Source organism: Gouania willdenowi, chromosome 8 (genome assembly GCF_900634775.1).
Source record: "Gouania willdenowi chromosome 8, fGouWil2.1, whole genome shotgun sequence".
Classification (NCBI taxonomy): domain Eukaryota; kingdom Metazoa; phylum Chordata; class Actinopteri; order Blenniiformes; family Gobiesocidae; genus Gouania; species Gouania willdenowi.
The window spans coordinates 18,390,550-18,418,476 of record NC_041051.1 but is presented as its reverse complement, the minus strand read 5'-3'; the positions used below and the strand labels follow the sequence as shown (position 1 = coordinate 18,418,476).

Below are 27,927 nucleotides of genomic sequence, written 5' to 3'. Positions count from 1 at the left end.
AAATGCAGCCCAAATCTGATTTACTTTGCCCACATATGACTTGTTTCCACTTATCATATTTGATTCTGTAAACACAGTAAGTGCTTACGTTGTCACATATTACCTCAGGACCACTTTTGCGTGTGTGAGTCACGTTAGTATCACATTCAGTTCATACTCTAAAGAGAAGTTGCATTTTATGTATGAACGAACACAAACAAAAAATACAAAAATAAGTTTTCCTTTTTGTGCGTACTACCACGAGTTCCGCATTATTTTCGTGCTGCAGACACAATTTTCAAACTGGATGTGTTTGTAATTTTTTGCGATTGTGTCTTATTACAACGCTTCATTCAGGGTTGTGGCAAGGGTTACTGTTAAATCGATGACTCACAATAAAATCATCGGATTACAGTCACCACCAGGAAGCGCCACAACATTACATGATGTGCAGCACGAACCAAACTCATGTCACACAAAACATAAACATTACGTGTTGTGTGAAAGATTTTCCAAAAGGGAAGACCAAAATGTCAGGAAACTAAAATCAAAGAAGATGTACAACATAAGACCTTTTTCAGCCATGTTTGCACCAAGTAGAATCTAAACTTCTTTTATTAGTCCCAGGTCTGTGGGTGTCCTTTTCCACGCTTTTCTTGTTCTTTATACTCTTTATTTTCATCCCTCGCTTTTTCTTACAAGAGGAGGGTGTGTTGGTGCCATCACGGTGTTTGATCCACTGGGTGGGCCGTATACATACTGCTTCTCTTCTCCTCTGAAAGTCAAGCAGACGTTGATATGAATAATTAAGAGGCTGATTCTTCTCTTTTACAGCGCCTGACATCCACCCAGTGTTTGCCTGTTTTTCTGGGCATTACATCCTTAGTAAATCTGTTTGTGAATATTTTCCCCTTCTTCCCTCTCAAGATCCGCAAGAGCTTAATCACTAGTTACAACAAAAGTGTCAGAAAATGAAGACTCTCTGGGCCATTTCCAGTCACCTCTAAAGTTCCCCCCTCTGCTGATGTATCCTGACATTTTCCTCTATCTCTTTTCCCTCTTTCTCTCCCTTCATCCTGCATCCTATCTTCTGTCTTACTTGACTGAGATAGGGGAAAAGGGCAAGAGGAGCCTGTCTATGATATGAATCATTCAGAGTGGGACTCAGACACTTGTGTCCTCAAGGAAATTAAATTGACCGGCGGTTATGTATCAATACAGTGTGCTTTATGACCTGTAACCTTACTCTTATCAGCCGAGCCTCAGACTCAGTGGGCTCGTCACCGCTGAAGTCTGCAAGTGTGGGCTGCGGCAGGAAAAAATGGACAAACATTTGAAATGTATGCCTTAAAAGAAAAAAAAAAATGTCTAAGAAATTCAAAGCAGTGCTGCAGACCTAAGATTAGCTACATTATTACCGCTCCATTTCAGCACTGCTTTTCTCACTATCTAAATTTCTTCAATAACATTCTCCTCTCTTCTTCCCCACCTGATATTCTACTCTTCTGTTTCTCCACCCCTCAGTAGTTTATATTTTTCATTGCTCACTCATCTTCATCCTCCTCCATTATATTCCTATATAGGATTGTAAACGCAAAGCACATAATTGCTCCCCATGGCCTTCTGTTTTCCATGTAATTGCTGTAATGATCTTGTATTGCTGTTGTCACCTTCTCTGGTCTCTGCCTTGAGTCACTTACGATACAAAAAAGACAGTAAATAAAACAAGTCATTGTCTCCAAACATCACCCTGAAGGAAACATTCATTTTACCTACTCTTTTTTTTTTAATGATTTTATTGTCAGAATCTTAGTGTTTTCTTATAGAGTAAAGCCAGTTTGATGGCAGCTCTCACTGTGTCTTTTCTTGATTTTTGCCGCAAGATTCAACAAACTACAACAATAACCTGTCGCTGTTATTGTCCAGTGTCAGTCCCCCGCCACTGGGGCTTCAGTACTTCTTATGTGTTCACACACAATCAGTGTAACACACTGCACTGTGGGTTTCTGTGACTCAAACTTGATGGTGTTGTCACCACAATCACCAGCAAAATGAATAGTTTGACTCTGTGGCTTCTGAGAGACTGCAGCATCTTGGTAACTGTGTGACATCACCTGTTGGTGTAACTGCAGAGCTCAATCATACCTTCTCACTGCATAGCTGTGCATGCAGCATCTGGCAGATTGTGATGGGAGGGCTGTAAAATAATATGAGAATCGTGTTCCTGTGATGCCCAGGGGGTTACTTTAGTGATGGACGACCTGGAGAATAACTTTGACTGCAGAGTGAGGAGGCCGGCCACAGGGGAGGTGGTGCCATCATGCTCCTTCCCCTCCATCTTCCTGCAGGAATGAATGTAATACTGATAATAGACCATTAAAATGCAGAGATGTAGTGGAAAATGCCTCTACCTCAGCAGCTCCTGCTGCTTATTAAGGGGAAATTAATTTGATAACTGGATCAGTAAAACACCCTGATCACAGCCATTGCTCTAATTTACATATTAATGTAGCAGAGTGTGTACAGACTGCAACGTTTATGGACGGGTGGGGCTGAGGCGACTGTTTTTTTATTTATCACCTTTTACTCCGTGCTTATCCCGAGAGCTCAAATGCTGTCATATCACAGATTAATGCTATTTCTTTCTTTTGCATTGGTAATCAATTCATCCATCCATAAAATTACAGTCAACGTCACCTTCATTAATCATACATTTCAGATATAAGTCATGTTATTTTGGGTGAATAAGGTTTTTACACTGACAAAACTAATGCTAAATGTGTTCTGCCTGACTCTACATTTACAGAATTACTTGTGCTTAAAAGTTCAACTTTGTGAAAAAATGCAAAATGAATACTTGACCATAATAAACCCTTTATTACTTCTGCCAAGGAGGTAATATTTTCACCAATGTTCATTTGGTCGTGTTAATTTATTCATTAGTTTTATTGTCTTTTAACAGGATTACATCAAAAATACTTAACAGATTTTTACAAAATGTTAATCAAAAATCGACTTTACGCCTTGGAAGTTTCTTTGTTTTTTTTAAATTTTTTTTGTTGTTTGTTTTGTGCACCAACTACCAAGACAAATTCCTTGTACTGTCCTTAAAACTGTACATGGCCATTAAAAACATTTCTGATTCTGATTTCTGATTAAGTTTTGTCAGGGATCTGGATTAATATGCTGATTCTGGATCAGTTTAAAAAAAAAAAAAAAAAAAGAAAAATTGTCGACGAAATTTAAAAAATGTATGTCTCTGTTCATAATTTTACCGCTCTTATTTTAATTAGTTATGTGGGGTTGGTTCTTCATTTACGAGTTTCATACGGATCGGATTCGGAATGCGCATTCCATCACGATTTTTCTTTGAAAAATTTTTTTTTTTTTAAAAATGGCTGCCCATATATATATATATATATGTATAGAATTTCCCTCCAAGCCTTTAAAGTGTGAATAATCAGGATCAGTTATCCAGATAACTGGAAATATCTGGCAGAGGATGTTTGGCAGCAGTTTGCTTTCTGTGTGCTCTTGTTCTGAAGATGTAACTTTTGAAGGTGAACTCTACATCAGGAATTATAAGAGTACTAAGCATTACTTGACTTTTGTTTGGAGTGCAAAAAAATAACAATAGATTTCAAGAGCTCGGGTACTCATATTGGCTCTAGGTTATTGATGTCTGAAGATAAACTCAGTGATAATAAATCTCACTTAAATGTCGTGTTTCTTCTATGCAAACATCCCAGAGCCTTTCTGTTTATATTGTAATTCAAACACCTATTAAAGAATGTTGGGAGTGGCTTAAGATGTGAGTCTGATCCAAGGTGATGATTTTTTTTTTTTTCAAACTACTGCCAAACAATTACCATTCAGTGCAACAAGTTTACACCACTTCAAAAACGGTCTCTGCAGGATAATTTACCACCAGTTTAGAATCAAAAAACAAAAACAACGCTCTAGACTTGTTTTACATTATTTTACCTTTTATGCAATAGACCATTTCCTTTTATAAAGAAGAAATTCTAACATGTGTAGTTAACCACTTAAATACAACAAAGTCTACAACAATATTAGATTTTCAATTCAAAAACACTCTCTTAAACCAATTTAGAAACTGTTGTTCTGGTGAACGCTCAATCTAGACTTCACAAAAGATCAACACTATTCAACATTAACACGAATGGTTTCAAAATCATTCATTAAAATAATCTGCTTATGTTTCAAATATATATTTCCGTAGTTGTAGTAAAACAGTTGATTAGCAGTTATATTTGATTATTGTAGATGTTTGGTATCGAAATGGATTGTGTGCTTGCTACCTTACTGAATCTAAAGAAGACCTATGTGTAACCACATCTAAACTTTTACAAAACCAGCAACAAATTGTCCACCAGCCCCCGATGCAAACAGGGTGGGCAGTTTACCTGTTGAGAAAATATTATTTATTTAACAGGGACAGTGTACATTATTATCCTTGTAGAAAATGTCCCAGATCAAACCAGAAGGCTGTTTTTCATCTGTAGACCCTGGAGAGAATGTTCAAATGTCACCCTAAATGAATAACAAAGGATATACGGTATACAATAAAATAATTACCATTAAGTACCCATAAAATAATAATTTATTAGTCAATGTGTCATTTCTGCTACTTCTGTTGTTTTTGTGATATTCTCCAGCAGATAAAGAAAAAATGGATTAAGATGGAATTAATGTAAAATTATAAATCTTTACTACCAGGGTTATGCTGCAGTGTCCAGAAATCAAGATGTCCTCCTCATAGCAGTTCCTGATGAGATAAAAGATGTAGATGCTGATCCAATTGAATTGATTCCATTTAAACTTTGCAAATAAAATAAAAAGAAGTGACGTTATGAGTGATCATGAGGATTTAAATGTAAAATTTCTGAGTCACATCCTGGTTGAACGGTTGAGAAAAGTTAGTTTCTGTGTAAATCAGTTGAGGGGGAGGTGTTGTTTACCTTTTACCGATGCAAATCATCTCCACTGTGAAAAAGCAGACATCACAAGCAAGTGGAGGTCCTCCTGTCACTGAACAGAAGCACCCAGAAAGGAGACTTGTTTCTTTATAAGATCCTGCCTAAGTTGACTGAGTTTGGTTTGCCACCCAGTCCTTTAGATCAGTTGTTCTCTTTTTTTTTTTGGGCTCAAGTACCCCTTTACTTTATTTCTGAATCCAAGTACCCCCTTTGTCCGACTGCAAGATTTTGCTTAGAAAACTATTTAAAAACAACTATAGAGCATAATAATGGAATGAAAGAGTGATAACACACATTTTAAAGATTCTCATTTTGTAAATATGTGGAAATAGAGTATTTAGTGCAGTAGTTCCCAACTTTTTTTGCATTGTGACACCATTTTGATATCAAGAATTTCTGGTTACCCCAAAGACTTTTTTTTTTTTAGAATTAGTTTCTGATCATGTTTGAGCTCAGATGTACCGTATTTTTCGGACTATAAGGCGCACTTAAAATCCTTTAATTTTCTCAAAAATCGACAGTGCCCCCAATAATCAGGTGCGCCTTATGTATGAAATTAACTACTGTGCTTCAACATACTGAACTGAAAAAGTGAGTGTATTGTTCTGTATTTTATGTGTTAAACCTGAACAATGTTGAGAGTTATTGTTAATGAGTTGAATAAAGTTTGACTTATCTGACTATTTTATTTTTTGCTTTATGCGTCTTAATAATAATAATAATAATAACAAACCAGTGCGCCTTATAGTCCGGTGCGCCTTATGTATGAAAATAGACCCAGTCAGACCCGTTCATTGATAGTGCGCCTTATAATCCGGTGCGCCTTATAGTCCGAAAAATACGGTATACAAAGTGAAAGTATGAAAATACAGTTGTTTAAGATTGTGTTGTTTTACTTTAAAAATAATTTCAAATTTTCAAAAATCTATTTGAATTTTTCTGAAATTTCAGGACACCCCATTTAAACTCCAAGCGACCCCATAAGGGGTCCCAAACCAAAGTTTGAAAAGAAGTTAGCAGCTCCTAAATAGATTCATTTCTATAGTTTTTATCATTTCCGGTCATCTCACACCTGGGCTGCGACCAAGAATGACACAATTTGTCAATTTCTCTCTCTCTCTCTCTCTCTCTCTCTCGCTCTCTTTCTCGTGTATTTTCTGTTACAGTATGCTGCATTAAAGCTGCTGTCTTTGATGATTTATTACCTAATAAATGATAAGGATCACTGATCCAGATAACTGTGAATATCTGGTGCGCTTGGCGAAGGTTTGCATTCCGAGTGCTCTTGTTTCTCTCATGTTTCACTTGACAGATTAACATCTGGCCCCTTCCGCTTACATGTGGTGTGTTGGAGCAGAGAGGCATCTAAAACACTGTGGGAAGGGGCTGAAGTAAGTAGTTTTCTCTTGATTTGCATCCCTAACTGGTGATTGCTGCAAAGTTGCTGATGGTTGACATTAAGGCTGTGGTGGCATAGTGATTTAAAACTGAGCATGAGCAAGGTTCCTAACCCTAGATGCTCCCTGCGCGCTACACTGTGGCTCCCCATTATTTCTCAGGAAGGAGACAAATAAAGAGAACAAAATCAATGTGACAACAAAGACATGGAAAGTATTCAAATAATGTTCGGACTAGATGAGGCAAAACCAGCATTTCTGTGTTGGTAAGATGAAAATAAAAAAAAAAAAGATAATTTTTTTCAACTATTGTCTTCTTTTGGGAATCTCACTTTGGATACTCCTTTTCTAATTCTCAAAGTGGACTGTTTCAGTCTTCTTTCCTTTGATTCTACAATGCTTTTCCTCTCTCTCTTCCCTGTTTAGGTTTTCTTCAGTTGTTTTAGGCTGTTGTAAGAAGCCTTATGCCTGTACTAAGTTTTGCTTTTATGAGTGGGAGCAAAACTGTAGGTTTTATTGAAGGAAGATTTTTCTTTTTATAGAGAGAAGCATTTTTGGCCCACTCTTTTGAATGTTTGTGCACATTCGGGTGAGACTTAAAGCAGCTGGCTTGGTTGGTACAGTCATCATTTTATCATTTCAGTGTAGGCAGAGAGAGCTGGACTGGATTTTTTAGAACATGTTGAGTCACTATTTATCGACATTTTTTTTTTGTTGTGGGGGGGGGACCAATTACACCTCCAGCTACACTTAGATTAACAGTAATTGAACCCAGTGGCACTTATTTTCCCTCATAAATTGTGGTTTGTGCATGTCATTGTTTGATGCTCTTTATCAGTTTATACTGGATTTATGTACTTCAAATGTCAGCCACGGCTGTGCATGAACTCATCAGGGTTCTCTTCAACACCCCACTTATTAACAGGTCATGCAGGATGATGGGGATCACCATGGTTACGAAGGACAAAGTCGAGTGTAACCTCTCTTTTGTAACCAACCATCCACTGGTGATAAACACTACACCACAAGCCTGTTTCACTATAAGAGAAAAACAGCGGCACAGGAGGAATGAAAATAACATTGTGGTTTAAAGTATCTTTGAATTCCAGTATGTCCACTGCATAATGTGTAGGTGTCAGCTAAAAAAACAGTAGCACAGTGATCTACCGCTTGGTGTTTCCAAGATCTTTTTTTTTAATGCTCAAATTTGAACTCCATTTTCCATTTTGACTTAATTTACTAATTCCTTTGTATAACCCTTTAGGTAAACAATCCCATTCCTGGAGTCTTAAAGGTTTTGCCTTAACTTGCAGCTCTCCAAAAGGAATCATACCAACTTATAAAGCATTCTAGCAAGCTGTCCTCGAGGATGCAAGTAAATGTTCTTTATATTTAATAATCATGTAATTAAAGTCAATGCACATACTTAGGTCATAGAACTAATCCAGGAATGGAAAAATGATGAAAAGATAATAATGTCTCATGTAGCAGTGAAGATTGCCTTTCCAGGATTCGTATGTCCTCATCTCACCATTTCATAAGCTTTCTGAGGCCCATTATACTGTATCTGCACGACTCATCTCCTCTCCAGTAATGAATAGGAAGGTTATAGATTTTGTCACATTTTTGTTATATAATAGTTGAGATTTTATGCTGGGAAGAATGTCATTGTGCAGTCACAAGCTTTGGAGAGATTTCACCTTTTTCTTAATGTTTCCACGCTGAAATGTATTCAAAATGAAATAATGGTGCAATGATATACAAAGTCATTAATGGTAAAGAAGATATTTATTTCTCATCACACATCAAAATAACCATGCTGACTCATCACAGAAAAAAAAGAAAGAAGCGCTTAGTCCGGTATCTTCACTGAGTCACCTGTCCCAGTGAGTAGGTAGATAATAGCACTCAATTAAGATAAGAACAATTAAAAAAACCCAAATCTACCCCCGTACACCGAATCTGCTTGTGCCCAATCTACATCCATCCCTCTCCCCTCCCTAACATTAATCACAGCAATTTTTGACAAGTTCATTGTCTGATCGTTTAATCTCCAGATGTCTTGATAACCTGAAAGAGTGTAACATTGTAGAGCACCTGGTGTCCATTGTTCCAGGCGTACAGCACTCTCTCCCTGGGGTTATAGTCCATCATAGAGATGTGAGAGTATTGATTGTGGAAGGGGATGTCCGTATACTCATAGCTGGATGTGTTGGTGTAATAAGCAAAGTAGATCTTTGCCCCTGCCAGGTGGGAGTTGGTGACGTATAGCGTTCCGCAGATCATGAAGGATTCTCCTGCGCTACGCTTCGGGAAACCAGTGTCCCAAGTCTGCAGCACCTCCAGGCTCTGGGGCTCCAGGCGGCTGATGACAATGTTGCCTGCATTAGGGATGGTGGTGTAAACAGCCCAAAGGCCGTTCTCATCTGCCATCAGGTCGATGTCGGAGGAGCCTCCCCAGGAGTATGGAAAGGTGTTGTTGTATCCGGCCCCACTCAGGCTGCGCTGCACCAGTACACTTCGAGAGCGGAAGTGATACTTGATGATAATGTTGCTTTGGTACTTGTTGTAGTAGAGTGAGCCGTTGTAGACCACATGACCATTGCCAGCCCAAGGATGAGGGAGAAGGTGCTGCACAAAGTTCTGGCCTTTCATGAAATCATTCATGGTACGATATTCCAGGACACGGCGGCCCTTAAAGTAACCATCCATGGACCACACCTGGGGAAAAAACAATTGTTAGTTATACCGGAAAGTTAAAGTGAAGGAAATAACAGATTTACAGTTACAGGAAGAAACTTGCCATACTTAAATGACTGCTGGTGGCATCGCCTACAGTGAAAAGCAAAGGGGCTATTGATCTTTTCTGCATGTGGGAGTAAGGATGTTGCCGGTTCTTTGCAGTCATCCACTGCTGGTGCTCGCTGCCCTTTCCAGTCCACATTTACAAAAAATCAATCCATTTAGCAACTCTATCTTTTCCCTCAAGCACTCTCAGCGGATGCCTGCACTGACGTGGCCCCTCGCTGGCTCCGTCTCCCACCTCATTCCCTCAGTGCTTGAGCTGAGGCACAGTTCAGCTTTTAACTGATTCAAATTAAACAGCAGTTGGCTTCGATTGGTCCTTATAGTTCCAAATATATATAATGAGAGAGTTTGCTGAGATGTCTGTCTCCATTTCTTCTCTTGTCATTTTGCCTGCTCCCACCAGTCTCTCTCTCTCAGCAGAAGAATAAACAACTGTCAATAAGAAAATGCATATGGGAGGAGTTGAGGGTAATGAGAGGTAGAGTAACTAAATTATGAAGGAGGGGACATTATGGAGCATTAAGTATTGTTTTTCTATTGCGTACTAAGTCAGTCTCTGGAGCACAGCGAGAGCAAAGCCAAGACAAATCTCTGCAACAAGTTTCCTACATTTTGTTTGTTTAGCTGTTTCTAAACACCATCCTTCAAATATTATTATAATGATCACTACACATATTGGTATCTCTCTCCAATAATACTATAAGAGATTCATCTAAAGCGTCTAAAATCATCTCAACAAATCAGGCCATTAAAGACGAGCTCTGTGCCGTCAATCACATTGAAAATGACCTTTTCTGTTGGCAATATCCTGTCCAGTCTGTGATGATTTATGGCAGAGATTAAAAGGATTGACCTCATCTCTCCTCTTAAACTTCATCGGTTTCTTTTCCCCAGTAGAAGACCAATCATCCCCTCTTTCACTTTGCCAACAATACAGTTTTCCAATTTGCTGTACGACACAACTCCTCATTTCCTCCCCCTTGAGTGTTTCTTTTTTGCCAGCTGCTTCTTCCTGTGTGCATATTTACTAAGACTGCACATGATTTCTTATCAGTTCAAGAAGCTAATATTTTAACTATGATCCATATTTTTCAGCACACTCCTGGATATCACCCAGGTAATTGGGAAAGACATCGATTTATCTTTGTTTGGTGAAGTGATTAATCGGCTGATGTTATACTGACAGAAAAAGACGAGGTGGGGAGATAAAGATCTTCTGCATCAGTGGCTCAGCTTTGCATCAATTCACTGCTTCATGTCTCCTGCTTAATACCTCATTAGTCTCTATTAGTGTACAGTGGGTACAGTGATGTTTTTGGTTTGTCAATATTATCCAGTGTTCACTCACTCTGTTGTCTGAGCTTGGTATCATGGCGTCTGTCATCCAGGAGCCAAACCTTGACCCTGATGCTCGTACCATGATTGGATTACTAATGCCAGTGAGCTTCCCGCAGCCTGCAGGTAAAAAAAAAAAGAAAAACCAAATTAAATTAGAATGTAAACATGGATATGTACCCAGGAGGACATAATGTTTAACACCACTACTTATCATGAATCTCTATTAAGTTTTAAGGTTGTGAGCATTTTAAAATGGAGGTAGAAAACAATACATCTGTTGCTAGAAGAATATTTCTGAATAAATACAAAACTTGTCTAGAGCTGTCAACTCATTTTAGTTAGTGCAGGGGCCAAATACGGACCAGATTATAAGGAAACAAGCAATTTCAACATTATCCTGCCCTAGTTTGCACTTCACCTATAAATGATAAGTAAAGTATGTAAGCCACAGCCATTATCAAAGCAATAAGTGACGTTTTTTGTTCCTGCAGTATCTACAGCCACCTTCTTTTCCTGCTACTTGACGAAGGCAGTCGCATTTTTCTTTGCTCCCTCTCTTCCTACTCGTATCTGCCCTTGCTGCTGCTTTTGTTTTGTCTGGTCTTATGAAACGACTAGGAACCTCTCTTTGCATCTCATCCAAAACTGGAATTATGGAATTGATCAGTTGGTCTCTCAATGCAATCGATGAAAATTTTTTTGACAAAAAGACCGGGCAGTGATGAGCCCGCGTGTCCAAGCTGGACGTTTGTGGCCGGATATGCAATGGACGCTTGGAACAAGTGACGAGTTGTCTGTCGATGCTTTCCGTAGAAGACGTGGAAGACCTCTACATGATTGGAATTATGGTAGCAGGCATGCTGTTGATTGGAGCTGGCAGCTTTCAAACCTATCGCAAAGTTTGCATTACATTGGCAACTGTTTTGAGAAGGCTGCCAGTCACTTCTGAGGAATGGGGCAGGGCTCTCAACACTCAGACTCATGTGATGAATGATCTCAAAAGCAAGCAGGAGCTGCTTTTGGATCGTTTACACGAAATTAAAAACAACTTGGAGAAGTTGAGTGACCGGCTTGCAAGTTAAAAAAGCCACCTTATTGGATTACTGCAGAGAGACCCAGGACAGAAGGCTATTTGAAACTGACCTAGCCTGAATCAAAAACATATTGCTTATCTTCTTTTGGCTCTCAAAACCAGCCATTCAAGGCTGCACGCCCTTGCCCCCCAAACACTCATCCCCCAGACCCACCACCCACCCCCCTGCTATGTTCTTGAGCTCTTTTGTGACTGTTTTTGTTTAGTTTTTTTGGTGCATGTACGCTGAGGAGGTTTATTCCTAGTTTTACTTTGTCTTCCCCAATAGGGAACTCAATTTAAAACCTGCCTTTTCCCCTCACCTCTCCTTCTGTTGTTCTCCCATTTTTCATCTAAATACGGGGCACCGCCCTCATGGCGAACCACAGTTCTTTCATTGCTCTGTAGCATGAGCAGCGATTAATAGTTCTGTCTTTTTTACTTCCTCTTCCAAAATAGATTCTCTAAAGGGCCGTAAGTTCTTTTGGCAATTTCATTATTAATAATAATAATGTTACAACATCTATTTCTAATACTGTGCATCACTTGAAATTATAATAGCATCAGTTCACTTTTCAGACACCACATTTGCTTCCTACTACACTTACTCGTAGGAGGTAAGCTATATCTTGGGCCTTTTGCTAAGAGTAATATAAGACTGTGCAATTAATTGAAATTTCATTACGATTTCAATTATTATACTCAACGAGTACAAAAACAATTGAGAAAAAATGATTTAAAAAAAAAAAAAATTCAATTATACATATGTTTTATTTGCTAAATTATACAAACTTCTACGATTAAGGATATCTACAAAAAAATAAAGCTTGGCACACACTAGAAAAAAGGATTATTAATACTAACTTTAAGTTGTTTAATCCACGCGCATGCAAGCTCCTCTGCCCCGCCTCTCTAAAAGCCAAAGCTAGCCTACAGGCTAACACGAGGAAAATTGTTGCTAGCAGTCTTGAAACGTAGCAAAAGCACTTGGTACTTTGGGTTTGATGATGACCGAGAGCAAAGACACATTACGTGTAAGAAGTGTTTTGTTTAGTGCAAAAGTGAACATACTTGATTTTAGTGTTTGAATGATTTTATTTATGTTTAAAGAATATATTTTACATTGTTTTGTACAAAAAATAAATAACTTTTTGGTTGACAAATAATCATTTGAATAATCGCGATTTTAATAATGACTAAAATAACTGTGATTATTATTTTTTCTATAATCGAGCAGCCCTAGAGTAACAGCTTCTTTTTTAAGTACCCTCCTCACACAGCAAATGTACTATGAATATTCACATTACAAAGAGGAAAAGGTGATAAAATATCTTGCACGAGAATGCAACAATGAAGAGAATGAAAGAGATTCAAACACATATCTCTGATGGTTGACCTGCTCTACTGTACATTTAATTAAAAACTTAGCAAACATTTAAATATAGACTTCTTTAAAACCATCTTAGTAAAAGCAGCAATAATAGCTAAGTTAATGCTTTTTTTGTGCATACCTAGTTTCTGCATGCAGGAGTGAAGCCTGGTCTCAAGTAGCAGAACTCTCTGACGCAGTTCTTCATAGTCATAGGCTCCCATCTCCTCCTGGATTCCCATCAGCACCAAGGACAGATTCCTCACTTCCTCTCGAAGCCGTAAGATCATCTTGGCATCGGCTTTGTATTGTTCAAGCACCGGCAGCAGAGGGAGCAGCTGGGTTACCTTGTCTTTCAACTCCTAGGTTATTGTCACAGAAAAAAAACGTTTTTCATTTTTCAATACAAACATTTTTTTTATTTCACAGTCTGTAGGTAGAAAAATAATTTCCTTTGTAATTCTCTGCCTTGAATATTGTGGTTTGGATGAATGTCTATTCAATTGTCAATCAACCTTTGGAGATCAAATCTAAGTGAAAGCAAAGAACACCATCCCCTTGTTCTAAAGTATTACTACGACTCATGTATGTAGAAGAACAATGTGTCCTTGAAAGTTCAGAAGGAAAAAGCAGTACTTCCGGCCCAGAGGAGGAAAAGGTGTATCAATAAAGGTAGTTTGCTACACAAGTGGCTGTTTCCTACTTATGGTTGTTTATCCTAAAGCCGGTGATAGAGCAGCTCTCCATTCTGTGTCGCTCCAACATAAATCTTATTTTTCACTTTTTAAAGCCACAACAATTCCCTCCCGTTAATCTCCTGTTGCCGCCATAGGCAACTTGAAGGTAGAGGCATTCATCAGCCAGGCTGCTGTGCTCACACACAGCTACGAGAAGATCTTTTTTGTCTTTGTCTAGTTTTTATTCCATATAAATCAGGAAATTTAACAGTTTTCACATGACATACAGTATTTTATTTCACCCAGCCTTTACAGATGGAAAATATCCACATTGCCTTCAAGATACAACATTGATAAAATATTCCCAAACAGGCCGTGGAAGCCTCTTTGCATTTATCAGGACTTCTTTAAATCAAAATACTTAATGGCCCTTCTTACATCCTTCTATGAGTGTGTGAAATGTGAAGAAAGCCTGAGGACATTGGACTGCTGACAGGAAGACAAAAAGCCCATTAATAATGGCAGCACAGTTTTACCTTGTAGAGTGATAAGCTATAGATAAATGTGAATGTATGTGTCTATCTTGCAGCCAAAGGCTGAATATTAAGCACATGATCCAGACAAAGGTGTGAGAAAGGAACGCTGTTTGGAGGAAATCATTTTAAAGGCTCAAAAATGTAATTGTCAGAAGCATTTGAATTTAAGCAGATTCCAACCATGTATGAATGTTACCATGTCAAGGTTGTAAACTGTTGAAAACTTTGCAGATATTAAAAAAAAAAAAAAATTTTCAATCAGTGTTTTCCAAACCTTACCTGCAATAGAAAGTAGACCGATCACAGTTTCAGTGAGCAGCATTTACCTGAAAGCCTTTTGGATTCAGGCTGCGTGGGTTATCAGAGGCCACCTTCAGCTTTCCATCCACCACCTTCATTAAACCCTCTGTGTTCCTCACATACTGTAGATCTCTGTATGTCCGCAAGTCCAGCACCTCCATAGACTGACTAATGTTTTGGACCTGTCACACACAAACAATGATCTTTCAATGAAAAATGTTGAATTCAAAAACACAATTACGAGTTTTACTTGGTAACGATGATCTTTCATTTTAAAGGTCATGGTTTTGCAAACAGGCTCATATTCTGGATGTAAGGTTTTCTTTAGGAATATATAATTGCCAGGAATTATTCCTTAACTAAGGTTATTCAGTTTTTGTTAATTAATGTATCACATGTAAGAATGATCTAAATGGGAATTTTTAGTTAAAAAAAAAAAAAAAAAACTGCTCGTCATAATGGCACATTCACATCAAACACGTTGAAAGCGTCAAAAGTGGCAGATGTACATTCACAATATATGATGGACACGTTTCTAGGGAGCGTTGGAGGTCCAGCTGCACGACCCGTGCCTCCTGTGCGGCGCACCTTCGACGCTGGTAACAAGCCTCTGTAATCAATGAGCACAAGCGTCCAACTACGTGCATGAGGCACGATTTTTGACGCCCGAAACACATTTGGTGTGAACGTACCATAAGACTCAATGTAAGCTTGTGGTGGAATCAGTTAAATCTTATTTTTAGCTCAGAGTTTTGTTGTCCTTATGCTTGGGATACATAGAGCTCTGACACATTTATTGTTGCCTCACATTTCAACGCCACGTTACGACGCAGTATGAAAAATAGCACGAGTCAGTTGCAATTGTCAAGCTCTGTGATGCTCCATCACAAACGTAGGCGCGTGCGGATTGTCACGATATGGTCCAAGTGTGGAGAATGTTGCCGAATGGGTTTATATTTGGCTCGACACACACCCAAATTCATACCATCTTGGACAGTTTCTATTGCTCCACAGTGATCCGTGTTCCTGCATCAGGCTGCACCTCTGGTTCTTCTGAGGAGCAGCAGGAGGAGGTGGAGGAGAAACTGGAAGTTCTGGAGGAGCAGATGTGGAGGGCACCGGTCATTATCTGGACCTGGACTGTGACCCGAGAGACTCTGATGTTCTATCTCTTCATTCTGTTTTGTTCTCATCTTTCTGTCCACAAACCCCAACCAGTGGAGGCAGATGGCTGCCACCTCTGAGCCTGGTTCTGTTGGAGATTTCTTCCCATTAAAAGGGAGTTTTTTTCTCCCCACTGTAACTGATGCATGCTCATGTAGATTTGTTGCTTCGAGATGACTATTGTTGTAGTTTGAGCTGTATAAATAAAGTTGGATTGAAATGATTTGATGTTTCCTTCAGCTGTGGCATCTTGAAATAGTGAGGAAAGAAGTAATGAGATTCCTGCAGTATGGCGAATATGTAGTTCGTGAACACGGACGTGAAAGGAACAACTTGTAACGAAGCGCGTCGATCCGCGGGAATTGTGTGTGCTTCGTGACAGTTCTTCACAGCTTTTGCAAAGAGTCGCAAAACCCGTGTAAAGACGTCACCCTACGAACAAACACAAATGTGCTCCGAATGCTTTCACACTCGACATGGACATTAATGCGCTTCTACGCGCTCCACATATATGGTCATGTTCAGAGCATTTGTGGAAGATTTTTTTGACAGTCAAAAACATCTCCATAAATGCTACGCGATTTTAGGAACCTTTGTTGCGACTGTCACAAAGCACGCATAATTCACCTAATGGAGCTCTGTTAACCCCAGCATTAAGGATATCAGTTAGTCATAGTAAATGAATTAAAACAAAATCTGTCTTTCACATAAAGATAAGAATGAGAGGAAATGAAGCTACACTTCACACCATTACGCAAAATGAATATTGGATAGCTGCACTTCATTTTAAAGCAGGGGCCTCAAACTTCAGTGTCTGCCTTGCTTTATGATGCCAACACGAGGCTGAGAAGCCACTTATAAAGACTACACAGTGTTTGAGATCTCCAAAAATGCAGGAAGTAATCCAGATTTAAAGTTAATACTAGGTAACAAAAGAGAAAAATAAGGAATTCTGAGGAAAATTTTAGTTTACAGATAAACAATATATTGGGGTATTATATGAAGTTAACGGCCTGTATGAAGAGAAAATTCATTGATATAGATTGAGTATAATTATTGTTAAGAAAATAAACAAAAAAAGCAACCCTATGCATATTGTTTAAAATGTCCCTAGTCGACAGGAGAATAGATGCTCTTGGTAACTGTTTATTAAATCCTAATACTTGCAACATTTATTTGCATTTTTTAGTACTTGCTTTGCTAACTCCCACGTTGTTCCTGCATAACCAGCCTCCGCACGCCCCCTCATCTCATTCTCATTCTGATGAACTGTCCACAAACCCTCCATACTTTCACTGAGGTCACGGTGTTTATTGTGCATGGGGACACCTACAGTGCATGTACGTATAATAAGTCCAGCCACACTCTCGACTCCGACTGAGACGACAACTTCCAAAAGTTTATACTTGCAACGCATTCATCAGACTGCGGGGGGAACGGCACAGACCTGACTCTGAAAGGTCACAGTTCTGCATGAAATCTGTTGTGCACCAAATGCCTTGCTTGCCTACTCTGACGGCCCACTCAGTCGCTTTATGTCCAGCCTGTTTTCATCACCCAGCTCATCTTCCACATGGCTCGCATTTGGAAGGAAAATACTTTCCAAATTCCAAAGGGATTTGACAGCGCCACATGTGGAATAAACAAGGGTAAATGTACTATTAATGTTAAAGTCCTATCACTCATTCTCATCCTATCACAATAATATATATTATTAATGTCTCTAAGATGTAAGAAGTCCTGCACGGGTTTCACTGAAAAATTATGAACAATAAATTAAGATGATCAATGATGCTCTTGATAAATGCAGGTATTCTGAAGTGCAGTAAACTGTAAACACTTAATACAGGTTTATAAAGTAGAATCCTAATAATAAATGACACTGATCAGAGTGTGAATTACTTATAAAGTGCAGTGTTTGGTCACATGTTTTAATTCCCCAAGTTCCATTATTAAAATGTATTTCATGCTGTTATTTGGTCTTCCTTCTACCGCCCAGATTTCCAATCAGTTGTAGTTATGGTTAGGTCATGTTAACTCAGAAAATGCTCTTAGACCTTATTTTAACTTGCTGTGTATTTTCTCATAGTCAGACAGACACAGGTCAAAAGATGTGTGGGCGTTCAGGAATACGCTGCATCCTTCAGGGTGTGCTTTGAAAAGCCTTGTGTTCATCTTTGACGGATCAGAATTGATTTTTGGTTTTCTGCACATGACCGCATTGAATTCTTAAAAGGAGATTGAATTTCAAACTAAGAGTTTGTTTGGATTTCTGTGTTGGGAGAAAGTCATTCAGTTGCTCAGTAACAGTAGTGCGAGGCTAACATGTTAGCGTCCACAATATAACGGAGCATCTGCAGAAATTGACTAAAAAATCACACATTTGCTTCAGAATTAATTTAAAAAGAAAATAATTATCACCAGCTCATCATGCAAAATATTATCTAAATACTGTATGTTAGTGGTATTGATAAAATTGTTTATTCTTCTTTTCAAACAATGTGGATACTGTGCGAGTGTGTGTGTACTTCAGTGTTGGGGTCAATTGTAATTGTAATCACGTAACAATTATGACAATTATATTTGTAATTGTAATTGGAAAAATCTGTTGCTGTTGTAATCATAGTTGAATTGCAATTGAGTTAAAATAATTGACTTTGTAGTTGTCATGGACATTCTAAAAAAACTTTCATTTACAAATTAATTAAATGCAAACTTGGGAACCATGTTACAGTTCTATGGTGTACGCATATCTAGTTAACAATTATTAAAACGTGTTTCATATCAAGTCTACCTGTCAATTCTCTTGAGGATAATTTTACCATAAAAAAATGTAAATTTAGGGGTATCCTGACAGAAAAAAGGCTCAGGCGCCCACACCAAAAATATTCATTGATTACGAAGCCTAACAAAGTACCCAAGAGATGAGAAACAAATTAGATGATAGATAATATTTTTTTTGTGTATTTTACAGCTAATTTAAGGTTAAAACGGACTGTCATCATAAGAGATGCTAACAGAACGCTAACACAAAAGGAATGTTATGTTTCTTATTTATTTCAAGCTCAGTAATTGTAATTTAACTTTAGTAATTAAGAAAGGAAGAAAGAAATTGACTTTGAGGGACAAAAAACTGTAATTTTAATTGTAAGTGGAAAAAAAAAGCCGGTCACCTAATCATAATTCAGTTGTAATTGAACATGGATAATTGAAGACGTAATTGTTCAACAAGTTCATAAAGAAAAAGGATAAGCGTTAAAATTGATTAGTGCATCTCTACTTCCTCCTCCATCTCTAAAACTCTCTTCCGGTTCTAGCCACAGTGGGCTGAAGGATGACTGTTCACTTCAGCAGCCTGTGTGACAGACGGCACCAGACATGAGCTCACTTTCTGCTAGTGTGGGTTAAAGTCCCATCTCATTGGTGCGAGCTATTGACAGATGTCACCTTCTCCATGAGCTGGCGGAGCTGCCTGCTGCGCGGGTCCCGGTTACACATGTTCTGGGCCGGTGCAACAACTGTACAGATACACTTCCCATCTGCATCCTGGGCCGAGCTGTAGATCTGCCAGCCTTCCTCTGGACTTGGATAGAGAGCCTGCGTAAACAAAAAGATGCATGCATGTCAGACTTGTATAGACCTGCTGTTCTTTATTCATTCTCCAGAATTACAAAAAAATACAATTCTTAGTATAATGCGCATAATATACAAATATTTTTTAGTGCCATAAAACACAGTACTGTACAACATATATATGAAATCATTTGTTGTTTTTTGAGACCCTGTTGAAGACGCGATAAAATGAAACAAAAACAGATTGATTAGCATGACAACTGTGAAAAAACAAGGATTTCATGAAGAAATCAGGTCAGGCTGTGTGGAAGCAGAGCATCTAATCAGTTTAGACTGAGGGAGGAAATGGAGCTGTTCAGGATCAATAATGCAGTCCATTGGCAGTGGAAGAGGAGGGAGGCTAAAAGGATGGATCTCTCTCTCTCTGACTAATCCAATCAAAAGTAGTGGTGTGCACTAGCAAGCACACTTTACTCAAAGGTTTTGCCATGGCGATCTGCTCATTTACACTACATCTACACACGATCAGCACATTAGCAAAATGTAATGACGGAAGGAACTTAGAGAAACTGATTAAATTAAAGATCTTTACACAGAAGTGAAGTTAGGTTAGAGTTTGGCATGAAGATCTCATGGCTCAGGCCGGTGCTTTTCTTTCAACACTTCTTACCTGAGGTTTGTGGGTGCGGGGTGGGTGGGGGGTGGGGGATCGAATTAAAATGCCTCAAGGGAGATGGAGCCTGTTTGATTGAAGTGCGGAGCAGCAATGCGAGCCAATGTGCTCACTGTCACTCCCATCTTTTCATCTGCACTACAGCCCCTCTCTCCCTTTCCCATCATCTTTCCTTAATATGTCTTTCTTCATCTAATTGCCTTAAATTTCAGTATCCACCCCTAAAATGATGTAACTCGCTCATATGAGGGTGTTTCAAAATGTTATTCCTTTTGCATTGATCAGAAGTATTTTTTTGCTTGTACACGACGCACTCTGCTGCTTTTATTGTCAGGTTTTGCAAGCACAGCTTTATTTTATTCAGTTTTTTTTCTATTGAATCCTGGATTGTTGCTGGTATTGATTTATTGTGTTTGCATCAAAATGAATTGCCTATTTGGGATGAGAAAAGTCAGGCATGTTCTGGGATACACCAAGGAGCTAAAGTATAGGAGGCATTTTCTTCAGTCAAAAATGGAAATTAGTTTGAGTCTTAATTGTATTTCATAGATTTCTTTCTGTCTAGTTTTTGTGTAGACTGTATTCAAAATTACGTTGACTTAATCTGCACAGGATTCCGTGTATTGAATTGACTTCTACTGTTATCACTAACCTGATAATAGTCTTTCTAAACTTCCCACACAGAGGTTGCTTCTTATTGGTTCATTTAATATCAAGTTCCACCCTTTTACGCCTCGTCAAAATCTAGCCACATATGAAAATGTGGTGCGTTTTATTTTGCCTTTCATTACATTTAATCGTATTCACGTTTTTGTCAGGTGAAAAAGTTTACTTGATAAAACACTCACGGAAAGGAATAGTCCATATAAATAAACATGGGTAGAAGGGCGTTACACTGCGTCAATCAGATAGAGGTGAGAACAAAAGCAGGAAAAAGGGAGATCCAACCAATTATAGAAAAGCATTCAACGCTTACTTATATATTATATATATTTCTTCTCATCAAACAATATACTGCTAATGATCTAGAGGCTTACAAGGTATAATCACATATATAATGTATACATACAATATAAATGTATGTTACATTTAGTGTTCAATTTGTGCATGAATGTTTTACAGTTTGCATGAACCAACAAGAGCACTCAGCGCAAACCTCTGATAAACGTCAAATATCCTTTTAACCAGATATTGGCAGTTATCTGGATTAGTGATCTGATCATGTTACAATGATCATTCAGAATTTAAAGGCTTGGAAGAAATATCTATCCCCATTAATAACCATACAGCAGCGTGGCTCAGGTGGTAGTAGGTCGTCTTCTGATCGAGAGGTTGGGGGTTTGATTCCAGGACCTGACTATGTGTCGAAGTGTCCTTGGGCAAGACACTGAACCCTAAGTTGCTCCCAGTGGTCGACTAGCGCCTTGCATGGCAGTCCTGTCCCACTGGTGTGTGTGAATGGGTGAATGAGCTGATATGTAAAGCGCTTTGAGACTGCTTCAGTGTGGTGATAAAGCTCTATATGAATCAAGTCCATTTACCATTTACAGCAGGTCAAAATGTAAGGGCACCTCCATTTTTTTTTTAGAAAGCTCACGATGAAATGAGCAATACGGATCTGACCTGGATGAAATTCGGTGGGACTTGAGGATACCAACCCGACATAACTGACTCATATTTCATAAAGATCAAATACGAACCAAGATGCAAATTATTGAACTCTCGCAATGATGAGAGATGATTTGATTGTTGAAACTGATCCAGAATCGCTATATTAATCATTACCTCTTTGGCAAAGGAAATGATGTTTAATTTCAGAACTGAACAGATTGCTGCTAAACTAATTATCTGTTTCAAATGTGGTTTTGAGAACCTAAACTTAAAAGCTACAGAATGTAATTTTTTTTTTTTTTTTTGCGTCATTTGGTCAAAAATTCATACTAACCTTTGAGCATATTGTAATTCAAAGTGTTCTGAAAGGACACTGGACCTCTGCGCCTTCTCTTAATCAAGGAGCCAATCAGACATTTTTTTACAAACCAAGTGTTAAATGAAATGTTTTGGGCATTACTATTGGCTGTCTGACAAAAGTCGATGCACGTTCAAGTCCTATCGATAGTGAAGGTGCAATGGTAGAAATTACAGCAGGAAAAGACCCCATTGAGGCATTAACAACGTCTTATATAAAGCAAGCCAATAAAAGGAAGAACGACGTGAAAAAGCTACAGTCTAAAGGCCTAAACAAACTCTGAACAGACTCCTCAGCTGGGTGTTACTGTCAAACTGACCGCCTATGAGCGCTTTGAGACAAGGAAGTGCTGCTCATTGAGGACAGTAACTACAGAGTGATACAGGCTTTCATGTCAGAGTCTCTAAAACATCAGAATAACTCAAGAAAAAGTCGCTAGCGTAGTCAATAGATGCTTTTGAGAAAAAAGTCGGTAAGAATAGTTGTAAAGTCGACAGTTTTAGTGAATAAGTCACAGTAAACAGCGTCACAGTCCCGCGCATTCATGAGGATGCTGGTGGATTCGAAACAGGGAGGGGAGGAGGGAGTGTGGTGATTTCTATTCAAATCTTACGATTCAGCTTTAATTGAGTCACTTTTAACACCTGATTCTCTTAAAAAGAACAGCAGGACTCAAACCCATGAGCTTTGTATCTAATCTAACCAGTATTTCTTGGTATTTTGTAGCTACTGTCTGTTTTTTCCTGCCTATTTTTGTTTCCATTTGGTCAGCTACGCTCTTCTTATATTGTCATTACCAAAACAATAAACCGATTACTGTATCCACAACGAGGACTTCAGTAGCACCACTATCAAATATCTTACCTCCTTTAGTCTTTATTATGCTTTCCATTTTATCTCTGAAGGCTTGGCTGTAGATACATCTAAGAGCATTGCAAATATAAGCTTTGTTTTGTTCATAAACAGTAGTTAACCTGATCCATTTTGTCGAGCCTATTCCTTCTTTCCTATTTGCTCTTATTGTGAAAGGCTAGAAGTGAGCAGCACTTGACTTTGCATACAGAGATAAAAGGGGCATCAACTGTGTTTAATCTGACGCACCCTAGTTGTTTATTTGTTTATTTATTTATTATTCAGGATGTCAGACCACAGCAGGACACAACAACTCCTCATTACAGTAGATATCCTGCAGTGGTAACATGTGGCTTCAAACCGCAGGATCCACTTTACTGTTTGGGAAGATGTATTCAATTAAAATTCTTCATATCGTTTGCAAGTGGGGGACGTCAGCCTACACAACAGATATTCATTTAGAAGAGTTCTTGCAGAGGTCTATCAATTTTTCATTTTGCTATCTGCTTCAAAGGATGTCACAGCTCATGTCATAATGACACGTCATACGTTACATGGAAAACGCAAGTTACTAATGTAGGTCATCTGTGATACCGTAGATTCTTCACATTCCAACATGTTTAAAGTCGTCTACGCTCCTCCTGCGTTTACCCCCACATGGATGTTTCCCACAGCAACACGTCGTCTCCTCACTTCATTAAAGTTTCATAAATGCTGGGCTGAAATTAAGAGTTCATTTGAACTGCTTCCAATTTCATTACCACCCACCTATCCATTCTACACTCACTTGCGCATTCTGATCACATTCGCACTTTGTAGAGCAGGAGGGAAGCGGTAACTCTTAAATGCTAATATTCCTTGTCCCGACGCTCTGAGCCTGAGCCTGCTGCAGAAAGATCTATCCAACAGAACTCATGAGGAAGTGATCTCTCAGCATGCCAACTAGACTAGTTCAAAGATGTTTCAGATTACTGGCTTTTTTTTGGTAAAAAAAAAAAAAAAAACGTATTAAGTCTTTTCTCTGTAATCAAGGACGGGTCATTGACAGCAGTTCATTCAGAATAGTCGCTCTAGCAGTTATCTCATCAGTGAAATGTGGAAAAATGTCTCTAATGTTCGTCCAAATGTTTTGGAAAGGAAGACTTTAGCATTTTGTTTGCAGGCCAAACTCTAAAGCATCCTTTCCAAATGGCATCATAACTAAACTGATAGTGGCAGCTCACTTTGGCGCTACAGGTTTGGCCGATTTAAGACATGGAGATTCATTGTCCCAAAAATCTACCCAATAGATGTAAACAAACATCAAACAGGCGATGGAGATTTCAGATTTGAAGCTGTCCTTTGACTGCACGCCACAATAAAGCCCATTAGAACAAAAACAGCATCAACAATGAAAACAAGTGAAAACCACTGAGGACAAGGCCGTAGAGAAATCAAACTGGACAACAATGATTGTTTTTCTTCTGACTAAAGATTTGTGGCTTTGCTTTTAGTGTAATGCACCTATCAACACAATTGATCCCATGAGCATTACAATTAGGGGTGGGAACCTCTGGGTAACTCACGCGACACGATACAATGCTCACGATAACGATTATTTCACGATATGTCAATACCGCGATTATCGATATATTGGTCAGAAATCAATCTACGATAATCTACGACATAGCAAGAAAGAAAAAAAGATTAAGTGAAAAAATGTAATTTTATTTTATATCTCTTAAAAACAATAAATTGAAAAAGTGTCCTATGAACAGTGACACTATTTTAGTGCAACATTTCTGTAAATAAGTGTCAACATACCAATGTAAATGAATAAGTATCTCCAATAGTGCTTTCTGTAAACAAAAAATACGGTCTTTCTTACCGGTGACACCGGTATAGTGCAATATTCCAGTAAACAATATAGTATTTCCTTCAACACACAGTGACAACATTTCTGTGAAGACCTACCTGCACATTTTAGTGAAAAAGCAGAAAAAGTTTTGAAAAAAAAAAAAAATTCGATACTTGGCGCGAGCATATCGATAATCGATCGTGCGAAAAAATATCGTGATATATCGCCGTATCGAGATATCGTCGCAGCGGCATTTTCTTTTCTAGTCTTTCCTCCCCCAAAAAAATGTCATCGATGCTGCATTTGCTAATGATAAGGGCTGAAAAATAATTGCAATTTTGAACATAAATTATGAAGACAAAAAAAAGGGCTTTAATTTCCTCTAGCTGTTCAATTAGTCCAAAGGCTGCACAGGGCTGATTGACAACTCCAGCTGAACCATTGCAGAGATGAGATGTATTTTTAATAATTCCCTTTAGCTTCTTTCTATATGCTGCTGGTGCAAACAAATCTAGTGCCATGCTATGAACACATGCAATGTTTGTCAATGCAACATTGACCTTGTGTCCAGTGACTAACAGAGTCCTGAGAAATGATCCAATTAGACTTTTTCTATTGTAGTATCACCGTTCAGCTGCAGGATGATCCTCTCTCTGCATTTCATTACAGCAGCCCTGCAGCAGGCTGCTGTACAAAAAGATCATAAATCTACTATCGCCTGCTTTATGAGTATGATGGAAAATCAAAATTATAACTTTCATAGCCAGCAGGAAAAAGGCGCCGAAAGAGGCAACCTGATCATAGACTGAAAATGGAAGAAATCACTGCAACTGAGATAATGCAACACTGCAGAAGGAGCTACAGAGGAAAGGAAGCAAGGTGATCTACAGATAAGGAGGGGACTATGCTAATGTACACGTGTATGATCTGAAATCTGCATCCTAACAGTCTTTTCTACCAACCACAGCTTTATGCATTTTATCCTTCAGTTTAATTTCTATAGATTTAGCTATACTGAGGTGAATTGGTTTATATCTGTGTTAGGATTTGTGGTATTTAGCTTTAATTGACTCCAAACGCGCGATCACACAAATGAGCAATCTGCAAATGAACGATAAGTTCAACCACAATGCACTTGCCAGCTGTTGGCATTTAAAAGAAAACTCAATGAAGACTCCCAGTGAGGTCCACAATCCAGTGCTCCAAAGTAAAGTGATTACCACAATCTGCACAGCATGGTCACCGGTCGATAATGTGACTCATAAACTCATCCTTTCCCTGCTGCCCCCTCTTTCATCCCTGCTACCTTTCCCCTCTTTCACACCGTGTCACTCCCATGACGAGCGTTGTCCTACTCCCCCAACCATAGGAAAAAAAAAATCCAGTTTTGTGGTCATGTAGTTCTAAATTTAGAAAATGTTATTTTGCTTACCCCAACCTCATTTTAATCAGTTTAAATGGCAAATCCCTTGTGCCGACATGTCATAACTTGCTCGCTGAGTGTAATAAAATTGTGGAGAAAATTTCCATCTAACCCGGGGTGTCAAACCTTGTCCTTTGGGGCCAATGATACAGTAGTTATTACACGTGTACCTGTTACAACATTCCTGAGTATGATAAAGTGTTCTCATGCAGAAGGTCTGCTAACAAACCTCCCTGTTGTGCTGGAGCAGAAAAAAGCATGTAAAACCTCCTGGATTAGAGGTACAACACCCAAGATCTAAACTGAAAACCATCAACATGATATTATTGTTATTATATATGATTTTACATTTTTCAGATCAACTACATTTGTAAAGGTAATCGTAAATTTAGCACTATAGGACTCAGACTTAGGTTATGTAAACTTGTATGATGTGTGTGTTACTTAATTTAATAGGGTAGTTACATCTACTTAAAAATGTAAGTTTCCCATCTATCATTTTTCTATACCTGCTACTTCCTTCAATCAGGGTCGTGGGGGTCTGCTGGTGTCACATTGGTTGTAGGGTGAGTTACATACTCTGCACAGTCTGTTACAGGCACATAGAGACAAACCATTCACTTCAACTTTATCTACATGGTGCCAATTACAACAAAAGTCATCTCAAAGCGCTTTCAAAATATAAAATTCGTAATAAAAAGGAAAAAAAAAAACCAATAAATCCACATGAACAAGCAGAAGCGACAGTGGGAAGAAAAAACTCCCTTGTTACAGTTTTTCTTTAAACAGGAAGAAATCTCCAGCAGAACCAGGTTCAGAGGTGGCAGCCATCTGATCTGACTGGTTAGGGTTAGTGGACAGGAGGAAGAACACAACAGGATAGAGAGATACACCATCAGAGTGTCCCAGACTAGGTGAGCTGTGAACCATTGATCAGGAACTGTTAGCTCCAGCGTCAAGACACCAATTAAGCAGTGACGATCTATACAGGCATTTTAGAGACGCCAATTTACCTAATATAAATATTTTTGGATTGGAGAGAAAGCTAGGAAACATGCAAACTACACATAAGCTTCCTGCCAGAAAATTTAGAGAGGGAAAATTCATAATTTAGAAGTTGGGCAGCGATGGCCTTGTGACTAGAGTCTCTAGTGGTTAGAGTCTCTAGTGGTTAGAGTCTCTAGTGGTTAGAGTCTCTAGTGACTAGGCCTTTAGCCTAGAGAAGAGCAACACCACAGCAGCCAAACGTCCCTCTTAAGGGTAATGGGTGAAAGTGCAGAGAAAAATGACTGTAATGTTACTAATAACTTATCATTATAAAGTAGTTGTTACAGCCTGATGAGAATATGTAACACAAACTCATATTATTAAAATAACCCAAAAATTCTAAGTCGGACCTTATCATGTTAAATATGTTGCAATTACCCTTGCAAATGTACTGTATATGACCTGAATGTAAATAGGTAAATGTTGTATAAATTACTCACTTAAACCAATAATTTCAGTTTGAATGGATATGGTCCAAAACTCATACCTCAATATTACTTCTCAAAAAGGTCATATACAATATAAACCAGAAAGACAAAAGACTAAATTTGCTGATGCAAAATACCACACAGGCACATTTATTAACAAACAGTTGCACAAAACGAGCCACTATTGACATTTTCTCCTAAAAGGGACAGCACATGTGAGTGAGTTCTTCTGTGCTAATGTTTATGGAAAGGTCTGGATTAGGATGCATTCAGCAATCCATCTAACTGTGCTTTTCATGCTTTTCTTAGAGGTAGTGCAAGTAGCAACTCCTCAAACAAGTATTTTAAAACAAAATAAGCTATACTAACTAAATATATACTAAAATACTTACTTATATATCAATATGGGCAATATTGTTATTTTCCATATCGCCAAAATAGAAAATTATATATATCTTGAGTTTCAATATATCGCCCAGTGCTAT

At 38.4% G+C, this 27,927-nt stretch overlaps 1 protein-coding gene across 2 annotated transcripts in view; it reads right to left on the bottom strand.

Moving 5' to 3' along the window:
- Nucleotides 1-8,145: 8,145 nt before the first annotated feature.
- Nucleotides 8,146-27,927, bottom strand: part of olfm2a (olfactomedin 2a) — a 52,619-nt gene continuing 32,837 nt past the window's right edge. For both annotated transcript variants that reach the window (XM_028455272.1, XM_028455271.1), the window contains 5 exons: nt 19,088-19,237; nt 14,503-14,658; nt 13,106-13,325; nt 10,533-10,639; nt 8,146-9,097 (listed from right to left, as the gene is read on the bottom strand). In XM_028455272.1, the coding sequence (XP_028311073.1) occupies nt 8,423-9,097; nt 10,533-10,639; nt 13,106-13,325; nt 14,503-14,658; nt 19,088-19,237 (1,308 nt within the window). In that variant the 3' untranslated portion in view covers nt 8,146-8,422. The remainder of the gene's footprint in view (nt 9,098-10,532; nt 10,640-13,105; nt 13,326-14,502; nt 14,659-19,087; nt 19,238-27,927) is intronic.